The 11526-nt window shown below is 59.0% G+C and overlaps 1 protein-coding gene across 1 annotated transcript in view; it reads left to right on the forward strand.

Annotated features, from left to right (window-relative positions):
* Positions 1-11526, forward strand: part of COL7A1 (collagen type VII alpha 1 chain) — a 32104-nt gene that overhangs the window by 6093 nt on the left and 14485 nt on the right. Inside the window, exons 19-65 of the mRNA XM_025374181.1 lie at positions 200-325; positions 407-553; positions 808-930; positions 1268-1414; positions 1655-1789; positions 1876-2019; positions 2101-2237; positions 2525-2651; positions 2736-2882; positions 2968-3140; positions 3239-3274; positions 3358-3384; positions 3481-3525; positions 3597-3659; positions 4100-4180; positions 4270-4305; positions 4446-4481; positions 4659-4730; positions 4839-4916; positions 5153-5179; positions 5261-5314; positions 5435-5497; positions 5600-5659; positions 5787-5822; positions 6040-6084; positions 6162-6197; positions 6552-6596; positions 6692-6727; positions 6847-6882; positions 7257-7289; positions 7440-7493; positions 7870-7929; positions 8019-8054; positions 8162-8242; positions 8344-8379; positions 8575-8619; positions 8849-8920; positions 9157-9201; positions 9444-9470; positions 9688-9717; positions 9834-9914; positions 9986-10021; positions 10097-10132; positions 10224-10304; positions 10547-10582; positions 11006-11068; positions 11156-11200. Of these exons, the coding sequence (XP_025229966.1) occupies positions 200-325; positions 407-553; positions 808-930; positions 1268-1414; positions 1655-1789; positions 1876-2019; positions 2101-2237; positions 2525-2651; positions 2736-2882; positions 2968-3140; positions 3239-3274; positions 3358-3384; positions 3481-3525; positions 3597-3659; positions 4100-4180; positions 4270-4305; positions 4446-4481; positions 4659-4730; positions 4839-4916; positions 5153-5179; positions 5261-5314; positions 5435-5497; positions 5600-5659; positions 5787-5822; positions 6040-6084; positions 6162-6197; positions 6552-6596; positions 6692-6727; positions 6847-6882; positions 7257-7289; positions 7440-7493; positions 7870-7929; positions 8019-8054; positions 8162-8242; positions 8344-8379; positions 8575-8619; positions 8849-8920; positions 9157-9201; positions 9444-9470; positions 9688-9717; positions 9834-9914; positions 9986-10021; positions 10097-10132; positions 10224-10304; positions 10547-10582; positions 11006-11068; positions 11156-11200 (3215 nt within the window). The remainder of the gene's footprint in view (positions 1-199; positions 326-406; positions 554-807; positions 931-1267; positions 1415-1654; positions 1790-1875; positions 2020-2100; positions 2238-2524; positions 2652-2735; positions 2883-2967; positions 3141-3238; positions 3275-3357; positions 3385-3480; positions 3526-3596; positions 3660-4099; positions 4181-4269; positions 4306-4445; positions 4482-4658; positions 4731-4838; positions 4917-5152; positions 5180-5260; positions 5315-5434; positions 5498-5599; positions 5660-5786; positions 5823-6039; positions 6085-6161; positions 6198-6551; positions 6597-6691; positions 6728-6846; positions 6883-7256; positions 7290-7439; positions 7494-7869; positions 7930-8018; positions 8055-8161; positions 8243-8343; positions 8380-8574; positions 8620-8848; positions 8921-9156; positions 9202-9443; positions 9471-9687; positions 9718-9833; positions 9915-9985; positions 10022-10096; positions 10133-10223; positions 10305-10546; positions 10583-11005; positions 11069-11155; positions 11201-11526) is intronic.

Consider the following 11526-nt stretch of genomic DNA (forward strand, 5'->3'; position numbering starts at 1 on the left):
ATTAAGTGTCCACCCACGGTGACTTCCTGGTGGCCCCACACTGCCCACCCCAACGCACTGACCTCCTCCTTCTCAGGGCTGCCTACAGTGACCTGTCCATACTAACCTCACACTGACTTTCAGATTACCCCCGTGTCAACCATGCCTGCACTACCACTCTGTTCTCTGCCAGACCCCTTTACCTTGCCTCTATCCCCAGCCCCTGAGCCTGTGGGCCGTGTGTCAAGGCTGCAAATCCTCAATGCTTCCAGCGACATTCTGCGGATCACCTGGGTAGGGGTCACTGGGGCCACAGCTTACAGACTGGCCTGGGGCCGGAGTGAAGGTATGGCTCCCTGATGCCACCCCTATCCTTCCTGGCTGGGACTGCCCACCCCTAACCATTTCTCTATGCCCACCTGGCCAGGTGGCCCCATGAGACACCAGATACTCCCAGGAAACACAGACTCTGCAGAGATCCGGGGTCTCGAAGGTGGAGTCAGCTACTCAGTGCGAGTGACTGCACTTGTCGGGGACCGCGAGGGCACACCTGTCTCCATTGTCGTCACCACGCGTAGGCAGAGCATGAGCTGGAGAGCCTTGGGATGGGTGGTGTGGATGGTTTGGGGATCGGGGCTTGTGCTCCAGATTGGAGAAAGGACCAGGATTGGTAGTGAGCCTTTGGGGGCGGGGTCTGAGAGGAGGGAAGGTGAAGCCCGGGATAGGCACAGGGGCTGGCTGGGTGGGGTGCGTGTGCCAGGGTGGGCCTGGGATTGGCACAGGTGCCATTGGGGCAGAGCCTCCCTGATTCCTGAGCTTTCTCTCCAGCACCTGAGGCTCCGCCAGCCCTGGGGACGCTTCACGTGGTGCAGCGCGGGGAGCACTCGCTGAGGCTGCGCTGGGAGCCGGTGCCCGGAGTGCAGGGCTTCCTTCTGCGCTGGCAACCAGAGGGTGAGGGGTGTCCCTGGGAGGGGGTTAGGAACCAATGGGGGCAAAGCTGTGGCAGATGCTGCAAGGTAGGTGAGGACAGTGACAGTGAGTGGGGTCTGTCATTGGGGGTCTGCGAGATCAGTGACAGTAGGTAAGATCAGTCAATGAAGTGGGCAGGATCAATGAGTTCATGGAGGGTCAGTCTGGCAAGGTCCATAAAGTGGGCAGAGTCAGTGAGGATGAGGAAGTCAGGAGGGTGGACCCAGTTAACAGAGCCAGTGAGGTGGGCGGGCCCTTTAATGCCTCCAGGTGTCACTCTCCCACATGCTCTTGGCCCCCACCCTCACGCCTGCCCCAGGTGGCCAAGAACAGTCCCGGGTACTGGGGCCCGAGCTCAACAGCTATCACCTGGACGGGCTGGAGCCAGCCACACAGTACCGCGTGAGGCTGAGTGTCCTAGGGCCGGCTGGAGAAGGACCCTCTGCAGACGTGACTGCGCGCACTGGTAAGCCTGCCTCACCTTGGCGTGCTCCTCCCCTACTGATGACCCACCCTGGCTTCCTGCACCCCGATTCTGAGTGACTCCTCCTGTACCCCCACCCCTCACCCTCTGACCCTGGGTGACCCCAGCATGACCTCTCATGACGCTTCAATAAGACAAACCCGACCCAGGATCTCAGATCTCTCTCCCCTCTGGGTTCTCAGGACTCAACCTCTGATCCTCGATCTTTCATTCCTCCTTCAGAGTCACCTCGTGTTCCAAGCACTGAACTACGTGTGGTGGACACCTCGATCGACTCGGTGACTTTGGCCTGGACCCCAGTGTCCAGGGCATCCAGCTACATCCTATCCTGGCGGCCACTCAGAGGCCCTGGCCAGGGTGAGGGGGAGGCCAGGGTTGGGGTGGGCTGGCAGTTGGGGTTCTGTGGAGACTGATTTTTAATCAAGTTCTCTCTCCTGCATAAGTGCCTGGGGCCCCGCAGACACTTCCAGGGATCTCAAGCTCACAGCGGGTGACAGGGCTAGAGCCTGGCGTCTCTTACATATTCTCCCTGACGCCTGTCCTGGATGGCGTGCAGGGTCCTGAGGCATCCATCACACAGGCGCCAGGTATGACGGGCATAGTGGGAAGGGCAGAAAGGTGTGTCTGGGTGGGCTGCTCGCTTCAGTAACTTGTTCCCCTTCCTGCAGTGTGTCCCCGTGGCCTGGCGGATGTGGTGTTCCTACCACACGCCACTCAAGACAATGCTCACCGTGCGGAGGCTACGAGGCGGGTCCTGGAGCGTCTGGTGTTGGCACTTGGGCCTCTTGGGCCACAGGCGGTTCAGGTTTGGTCCTGGGGCAACCAGATTCTTACCTCTCCCTGTGGCCCCCCACCCAGGCTCCATGCCAGTTACCATCTCCTGACCACCCAACAGGTTCAGTCATTCTCCCAGCTCTCCCACAGGCTCCAGATCTCACCTGCTGCCTGGCTTCCTATCCTGCCGTCACTGCTGACTCCCTAATAGATAGTCAGGCTTTGGTCACACACAGCCTGATGTGTTTCTCCAGGCTCTGTGCACCCCCATCCCTGCTCTATCATCCTCCTCAGGCTCTGTGTCTCCCTCCACCCCAGGTTGGCCTGCTGTCTTACAGTCACCGGCCCTCCCCACTGTTCCCCCTGAATGGCTCCTATGACCTTGGCATTATCTTGCAAAGGATCCGTGACATGCCCTACATGGACCCAAGTGGGAACAACCTGGGTGAGGACTGCAGCAGGCATGGACTCTTGGGGCTATCCACTGGGAACTTGGTGCCCCAGGGTTCTGACATGTCCTTCCTTCCAGGCACAGCCGTGGTCACAGCTCACAGATACGTGTTGGCACCAGATGCTCCTGGGCGCCGCCAGCACGTGCCAGGGGTGATGGTTCTGCTAGTGGATGAACCCTTGAGAGGTGACATATTCAGCCCCATCCGTGAGGCCCAGGCTGCTGGTAAGGAGTAGGCTGATGGGGAAGGGGTCTGGGAATAGGGGTGGCCCTGACAGGGCTATCAAGCAGCCACTGGACCCCACCTTAGGGCTTAAAGTGGTGATGTTGGGAATGGCTGGAGCGGACCCAGAGCAGCTGCGTCGCTTGGTGCCGGGCATGGACTCTGTCCAGACCTTTTTCGCCGTGGATGATGGGCCAAGCCTGGACCGGGCAGTCAGTGGTCTGGCTGCAGCCCTGTGTCAGGCATCCTTCACTACTCAGGTTTGGAAGAGGCCTCTGGGGGACTGGGTGGTAGAAAATAAGGGATCTGGGGGTTCTTGGTAGAAATGTTCAACCTCAAAGAGACCCTATGTCCACAGCCCCGGCCAGAACCCTGCCCAGTATATTGTCCAAAGGTAAGAGTCCTGTGATGAGAGGTGGGCAGAAGCTGCACCTGGGGCTAGCCACTCTGACCCACATCTGACATGTCTTTCCCCAGGGCCAGAAGGGGGAACCTGGAGAAATGGTGAGTGCCCCTGCGGGGCGGGAAATAGAGAGTGGGTTGGGTGTCAGTGGGGCAGGGGAGGTTGGCAGCACAGGTCTCACTGATCACCCTTCCTAGGGCCTGAGAGGACAAGTTGGGCCTCCTGGCGACCCTGGCCTCCCGGTGAGCGCCCCCCACATCTGTCCCTGCACCCTGACTGGCTTATCACCACCTAACCTGCTCTCTTCTCTCAGGGCAGGACTGGTGCTCCTGGCCCCCAGGGGCCCCCTGGAAGTGCCACTGCTAAGGGCGAAAGGGTGAGTGTGGGGACCATCGAGGTTTCTCTGAGGCACTCCTCAAAGCTTTCTCAGGGTTTTTACAAGAGGGAAGGAATAGGCAGAGTTAGAATCATCAGAAATTCCTAGAAGCCCAGCTGGAGGTTATAAACCACCGCAGAGACTTTAGGGGACACTCTGAAGTAGAAGGGCCAGTGGGGCTTCTAGCCCCTCTGCAGAGCCTGAGCAGCAGCTCTAAGTCCCAGAGGCAGGGAAGCCCTCTGCCTTGTCACTGCCCTTGTGCCTGGAATTGGACTCCGTGCAGCTCTGAGGGGCCACTTCTCTGCCTCACTGTTCCACCCCCAATAATACCTGGGGGCCAGTAAGGTAGGGGACCCCTTGTTGATGGGATGAGGCCCCTCCAGCAAACCAGGGGCCTTGGGGGAGGGTCCCTTCCTGCCCTGACCTCTTCACCTCCTCAGGGCTTCCCTGGAGCAGATGGGCGTCCAGGCAGCCCTGGCCGCCCCGGGACTCCTGGGACCCCTGGAGCCCCTGGCCTAAAGGTGAGCAAGCCTTGCCCTGCGGGTCAGGGTGGGCACTGCCTGAGTGGGTGGGTGGCTCCGACTGCTCTGCCTCTGGCCTCCATTTGCAGGGCTCTCCAGGGTTGCCTGGCCCTCGTGGGGAACCGGTAAGGCGCCCTCCCTTCTTTGCTCTCCAAGTGTCTTCCCAGGGCTCTTCCACAGGGCGGGAGCCTGGGGTGGTGGGTCAGTGCCCACGCTGACACTCGCCTGAGCCCAAGCACCACCCTCTGCTCTGTTTGGTCCTCAGGGAGAGCAAGGATCTCGAGGCCCAAAGGGGGAGCCGGTAGGTGAAGGGGGAAGGGAGGCGGCCGGGATGTCCCAGGGAGGAGCAGGACTGCCCCACGCCAGACCCTGTGCAGGGCCTAAGGCGCGAATAGGAATAGCTGGACGTGTCTAGGGGCTTATTCCAGCTCAAGGCCCCCATATCCTGAATCCTGCCCACTGCTCTCTGTCCCTACAGGGGGCTCCCGGACAAATCACTGGAGGCGAAGGACCTGGGCTTCCTGGGCGGAAAGGGGACCCTGGACCATCGGTAAGTCCAGGGTATGTGGTGGCGAGTGATGGGGAGTGGGGGGACTGACAAGAGGGGGTGAGAGGAGGGTCTATGGGGTTGCACCTTATACTTTGTCTCCTCCATCAGGGCCCCCCTGGACCTCGTGGACCACTGGGGGACCCAGGACCCCGTGGCCCCCCAGGGCTTCCTGGAACAGCCATGAAGGTGACAACCTCATGAGTGCCATGTGATGCAGAGACCTGGTGACCCCATTTGAACCCACATAACCCCTACCAGTTCCTCTGGCTCTTGTGACCCTCTGATCACCCCCATCCTCACCATGATGCCTCAGTTCTCCCAAGATCCTTGTAATCCAATTGGACCCCATGACCCTCATCCCTCCTAGTATCTTTGGGAGTGAGGTGTGGCCCAGGGTCATGGGGTCATCATCTGTTTTCTAGGGTGACAAAGGTGATCGTGGGGAGCGGGTAAGTGAGGGACAGGTTGTGCTGGGGGTGGCTTGGAGTCTGATTCCCCTGTTCATTCCGTGACCTGCTGTTCTCTCCCAGGGTCCCCCTGGACCAGGTGAAGGTGGCATTGCTCCCGGGGAGCCCGGTCTGCCAGTGAGTGGGCCTAGAGGCTCTGCTAGGGGCCCTGCTCAGGGCTGTGGGTCTCTGCTGGGGCAGTGGTTGGGTGCTGGGCTTCATAGTTCTTCGCTCACATTTTTACTCACTTCGTCCTAGGGTCTTCCCGGAAGCCCTGGACCCCAAGGCCCCATTGGCCCCCCTGGAGAGAAAGGAGAAAAAGTAGGAAGCCTGACTTGATGATATCCCAGTTCTGGGGTGGGAGGCTGGGTGCTAGGGGCAGGGCCTCCTTTCGGTCTTCCCACCCGTGCGTTTCTCCTTCAGGGTGACTCTGAGGATGGAGCTCCAGGCCTCCCAGGACAACCTGGGTCTCCGGGTGAGCAAGTGAGTGGAGGGGCCAGGGGTTCTGAATGTGGTGGGCACAGCTCCAGCCCCCACCTCAATCATCAACCACTGCTCCATCCTCATGCCCAAACGCAAATCTCTGAACCCCCAAATTCATCCCTTCTAGGGCCCACGGGGACCTCCTGGAGCTATTGGCCCCAAAGTGAGTACCAGTTGGGGGACTGAGGTGTGAGGGGTGCTACTCTGGGCTCCCCGTGGTGTTAGGGGAGGCTGGAAGATCAGGAGATAACAGTTCCCTCCAGGTCAGAGGTTGTGGTTTTGGAGGGGTGGTTGGAGTTTGAGACCCCTTGTCTGGGGTTTGACATTCAAGCCCGCCACCAACCCCCTCTCTCTGTCGTTCTCTCACCCTCTGTCTTCAGGGTGACCGGGGCTTTCCAGGGCCCCTGGGTGAGGCTGGAGAGAAGGTAAGTGCAACCTGGGGGGCTCCAAGGGCCCTGGAGGATCTGGCCCAACTCAGCTCTGACCTCTTCTGTTCCATCAGGGCGAACGTGGACCCCCAGGCCCAGCGGGATCCCGGGTAAGCCCACTGGCTGCAATGCTCATACCAGCTGACCTGGCTGTGCCCTTTCTGGTTTTGGCTTTTTGCCCTTGACCCCCGCTGCCCCTGCTCCTCACCCCTCCTCAATGACCCCTTATCCCTGCTGATACAGGCTCTAACCATCAGCCCCAGGGACCTGGCTTTAAATCTCTGACCCTGCTGAACTGACCTTGACTTTCAATGACCTGGTCTCTGTCCTCCTGCCAAGTCTACCCCTGCCAACCTAAATCCCAATCTTCCCTGACCCCTCTCCAGCCCCCACCCCAGCCTCTAGCCCTGCCCATATCCCCCATCCCCACCCACCTGCACAGCTCTTCCCTTCCTTTCCTCCAGGGGCTGCCAGGGGTTGCTGGACGTCCTGGAGCAGAGGGTCCTGAAGTGAGTCTGTGACTGTGGTGGGACCACGAGTGGGACTTTTGTGTGTCCCTCCCCTTTCCTTTCCCCTCCTGGACTCCCACTTTCTCTACATTCAGGGGCCACCAGGACCCACCGGCCGCCAAGGAGAGAAGGTGGGTCCTCGACTGGGGGTGGTACTATCTGGTACTAGGGGTGTGGCAGGTGGGACACTGGGATTTGGGGCTCCAAGGTGACTCCCTGACCTGTCCCTGCTGCTATCCTCTCTCCACAGGGGGAGCCTGGTCGTCCTGGGGACCCTGCAGTGGTGGTGAGTGATGAGAGGATGGGGCTCTGAGCACAGCACAGCCCTTGAGCAGTGATCCTCCTATAGAACACTATCTGGGCTGTGATTCCACAGTGCTGGGCCCGTGAGCAGTCTCAGAGCTCTGTGGCTCACCTGCTAGAACCTGCCTCCAGACTCCTGGCTGTGATCCTGTGACCCCATGACCGCCATGCAGGTCATGAGCTCTTTGTGTCAGTCCATTTCGTATAACCCCTTCCCTGCTATCGGCGGTGACCCTGTGACTTCTGGGTGGAGATTGAGCTGTATGACTTCGAATTCCATGTGACCTCCATTCCAATGAAGACTGGTCATACAACCCCAAGGCAGGGCCAAGCTGTATCTGTCCTGTTTGTTTTCAGGGACCTGCTGTTGCTGGACCCAAAGGAGAAAAGGTAAGCCTGGTATGGGGCAAGGGGAGGTTTCTACAGAGTTGAGGTCTAGGTCATAGGGCCTATGTATGGCACTTGAGGGTCATAGGACTTACTAGGTCAGGGGGTTAACTGGAGCCTGGGACTAGCACTGATGGTCTTTGTCACCTCCAGGGAGATGTGGGGCCTGCTGGGCCCAGAGGAGCTACTGGAGTCCAAGGGGAACGGGTAAGTGAAGGGAAGTGGTTTTTTTTGTTTTTTTTTTGAGACAGAGTCTCGCTCTGTTGCCCAGGCTGGAGTGCAGTGGCGGGATCTCGGCTCACTGCAAGCTCCGCCTCCCCGGTTCAAATGATTCTCCTGCCTCAGCCTCCCAAGTAGGTGGGAGTACAGGCGCCCGCCAGCATGGCCGGCTAATTTTTTGTATTTTTTGTAGAGACAGGGTTTCACTGTGGTCTCGATCTCCTGACCTCGTGATCCACCTGTCTCGGCCTCCCAAAGTGCTGGGATTATAGGCGTGAGCCACTGCGCCTGGCCCGTGAAGGGAAGTGTTTAGGGGGCGGTTGGTAGAGGTTGTCTTCCTGACTTCTTATCCTTCCATCCACAGGGCGCACCTGGCTTGGTTCTTCCTGGAGACCCTGGCCCCAAGGGAGACCCTGGAGACCGGGTGAATCAATGTCAGAATGGGGAGTGTAACAGAGGGAGATGAGGTGGTAGGACCCTGACTAAATCCTATCCCCCTTCTATTCCCTTCAGGGTCCCATTGGCCTTACTGGCAGAGCAGGACCCCCAGTGAGTACCCATGACCCTGGGCAACCTCAAGGCTTCCGGGATCCCCTCCCCTTGAGGACTGCCTGCTTTGAGCATCCTGCATCACCTCCCTCTTGCCTCCTCCACAGGGTGACTCAGGGCCTCCTGGAGAGAAGGGAGACCCTGGGCGGCCTGGCCCCCCAGGACCTGTTGGCCCCCGAGGACGAGATGTAAGAGGCTGGAGCCGGGGGAGTCACGGCGGGTAAGGGAGTAGGGCTGTTGCCAGCATCATGGGGTTCTTGAAACCAGGGCTGACACTCATGTTTCACAGGGTGAAGTTGGAGAGAAAGGTGACGAGGGTCCTCCGGTGAGACTTCTTCCCACTGTGGTTTCTGATCCTTTACCCTTGAACTAGGATCCCAGTGGGCTGGGGCTCCACCAGACCATCCATCCACTCCTTGCCTCCTGTCCAGCTGCTGCTCAGGCCCTTGTCTGTCCCCTCTGCCTGAGTGAGTTAGATCCTAACTCCCCTGTGCAGTATGACTTTTCTTTCTATCACCAGGGTGACCCAGGTTTGCCTGGAAAAGCAGGCGAGCGTGGCCTTCGGGTGAGTCTTGGCAGAGAGAAGTAACGGGGTGATGGGAGGTGGGCATGAAGGTGATAGGAAAGGCTGAGGGGGGCTAAAGGGTGATGGGAGGCCCTGCAGGGAGGCATGGGGTGATGGGAACCTCTGATGTGGATTTTGGAGTGATGGGGAGCCTGAGGCAGTGTAGGGGGTCACAGGGGCACCTGCAAAATACTGGGAGGGTCTGTCTCAGGCCAGCTGCTCTTCTTAGGGGGCACCTGGAGTTCGGGGGCCTGTGGGTGAGAAGGGAAACCAGGGAGATCCTGGAGCGGATGGACAAAATGTGAGTCCCAATCTATGACTCCTCACCCCAACCTTAACCCTCCAACCAGTCAATTCCCAACACCTGATCCTATCCCCAAACCCGTAATGCTAAACCCTCCCAATCTTTACTTCCTGTGACCCCTGCATCACGCCCACCTGAAGCCTACCAACATTCCCATGAGTCCCCATGGTGCTTCCAAAGCTCCCCCAAACTGCTGCCCACCTTGAGTGGTCCTGACCCCTGCCTTTCTGCAGGGCAGCCCTGGACCATCTGGATCCAAGGGTGACCGTGGGGAGCCGGTGAGTAGGGCTGGTGTCCTGGGCTCAGAAAGGATTGAGGGTCCCCTGGCACTGCTGCCAGTGTGCCTTCACACGAGGGGTCTGGAGGTCAAGGTGGGAAGCATGGATGGCCACCCATACCTGCTGGGGGCTGGCATTGGGGTACTTCGGGGAACTTGGGGGCAGAGTTGAGCCTGGAGCAAACCAGAGCCATGGCCTGGGACCTGAGGCTTCCTGTTGACTATAATCATTTCCTTTCCCAGGGTCCCCCAGGACTCCCGGGACGGCTGGTAAGGGCTGCACTGGGTCTGGTCCTCTGTCATTGCCCTCACTTGCCCCTTTGGCTCCACGTCACGTCCCCTCGTTCCTTCCACTAATTCCCACTTCCCCCAGCTGCCCCTCTGAAACCTCCACAGACCCCTGGAGCCCCTCACAGACCCTGTATCCCCTCGCCAACCACTCTTCCCCTTGTTGAGCCATTCTTCTCACTGGCCATTCCCCCCACAGGTAGACATAGGACCTGGAGCAAGAGAGAAGGTATTAGGGTCTGTGGGTGGAGGGTAAGAAAGACCCCAGTGCCCCTCCCGGCAGGTTCTACCTTGGGCATGGCTTAGCTTCAAGGCTGTTCCTCAGCAAGCTTATCTCTGCCACAGGGAGAGCCTGGGGACCGCGGACAAGAGGGTCCTCGAGGGCCCAAGGGCGACCCTGGCCTCCCTGGAGCCCCTGGGGATAGGGTGAGTATGGCTGGTCCTGAGGGTGCAGGTGTGGGAGGGCGCACTCTGATTTCTTCCTCCCCTATCTTCAGGGCATAGATGGGCTTCGCGGGCCCCCAGGCCCACAGGTGAGTGATGCACTTTGCCCTGTCTGCCGAGTCCCCATCTTGCCCTCACCTCTTATCTGACCCTGTTCCCTCCAGGGGGACCCAGGTGTCCGAGGCCCAGCAGGAGAAAAGGTGAGAGGGTGTGGAGGTTTCTCAGGACATGAGCCTGGGTTATCAGATCCACCTCGGCCTTGGTGGCCTCTTACCACTCTATTTTCCACAGGGTGACCGGGGTCCCCCTGGGCTGGATGGCCGGAGCGGACTGGATGGGAAACCAGGAGCCTCCGGGCCCCCTGGGCTGAATGTGAGTCTAGGTAGTCCTGCCTGGTTGTCCCCTTCCCTTATCCCTTCACATGAGGGCCCTAGACCCCAGCCTCGTTGGTTGGTCTTGGCCTTGACGAGCTCTGGGGCTAGACATGTTGTCTCTGTCTTCTCCCAGAGCCCTGCCTGGGTGGGGTGCGTTGTTGCCATGCAGGCCTTAGGCTTACAGGGACTAGAGCCCCTGACCCCATGACCATGATGAACTGACTTTGAGTCTGTCCTCAGGGTGCTGCAGGCAAAGCTGGGGACCCAGGGAGAGACGTAAGTGAGGGGAGATGCTGGGACAGAGGGAACTCAGGGGTTTGCATAAGCTCCGACCAGATCATCATAGTCACAGCATCAGGAGAGTGGGGGGCGTTGGTTCACCCTTGCCTTTGGGGGGGTCTCAGTCCTCGGGAGGGGTCTCAGTCCCTGGCAGACAGGTTTTAGTAGAATCCCCCTTTCTGACCTTCTTTGCCTTGGGAGTCTTCATAGGCGCTCCAAGTTCTGGGAGTTCTTCCCTTGGGAGTATCAGCAGGGGGCCCCCCATCCATGGGGTCTGTGCCTGAGGGATCTCAATGGGACCTCCCAGTCTTGGGGGTCTGTACCCTGGAGGGAGATCTTATTGGGGTCCTCTTAGTCCATGGGGTATGCCCCAAGGAATATCTCAGAGGCCCTATAAATCTTAACAAATACTTTTTCCAGGGGCTTCCAGGCCTCCGTGGAGAACAGGGCCCCCCTGGCCCCTCTGGTTCCCCTGGATTACCGGTGAGTCCAGACTTTCATGTTACCCTATTTTCCCCCTTACTACCCTCACCTGATCCCTGACATCTGACCAGTGATCTGTTCCCACAGGGAAAGCCAGGCGAGGATGGCAAACCTGGCCTGAATGGAAAAAACGTGAGTGTGTCCAGGGCAACTGTGGCGAAACCTGCCAAGAAACGCCAGCACACCTACATAGCCAAGATCTCTAGCAACACATGAGGCACACGTGCAGACACATGCATCCTGGCCCAGACATACAGATGCATCCAGAAACATAGTTCTTTTTTTTTTTTTTTTTTTTTTTTGAGACGGAGTTTCGCTCTTGTTGCTCAGGTTGGAATGCAATGGCACGATCTCGGCTCACCGCAACCTCTGCCTCCTGGGTTCAAGTGATTCTCCTGCCTCAGCCTCCTGAGTAGCTGGGATTACACGCATGCGCCACCATGCCTGGCATTTTGTTT

This window comes from Theropithecus gelada, chromosome 2 (assembly GCF_003255815.1).
Source record: "Theropithecus gelada isolate Dixy chromosome 2, Tgel_1.0, whole genome shotgun sequence".
NCBI classification, from domain to species: domain Eukaryota; kingdom Metazoa; phylum Chordata; class Mammalia; order Primates; family Cercopithecidae; genus Theropithecus; species Theropithecus gelada.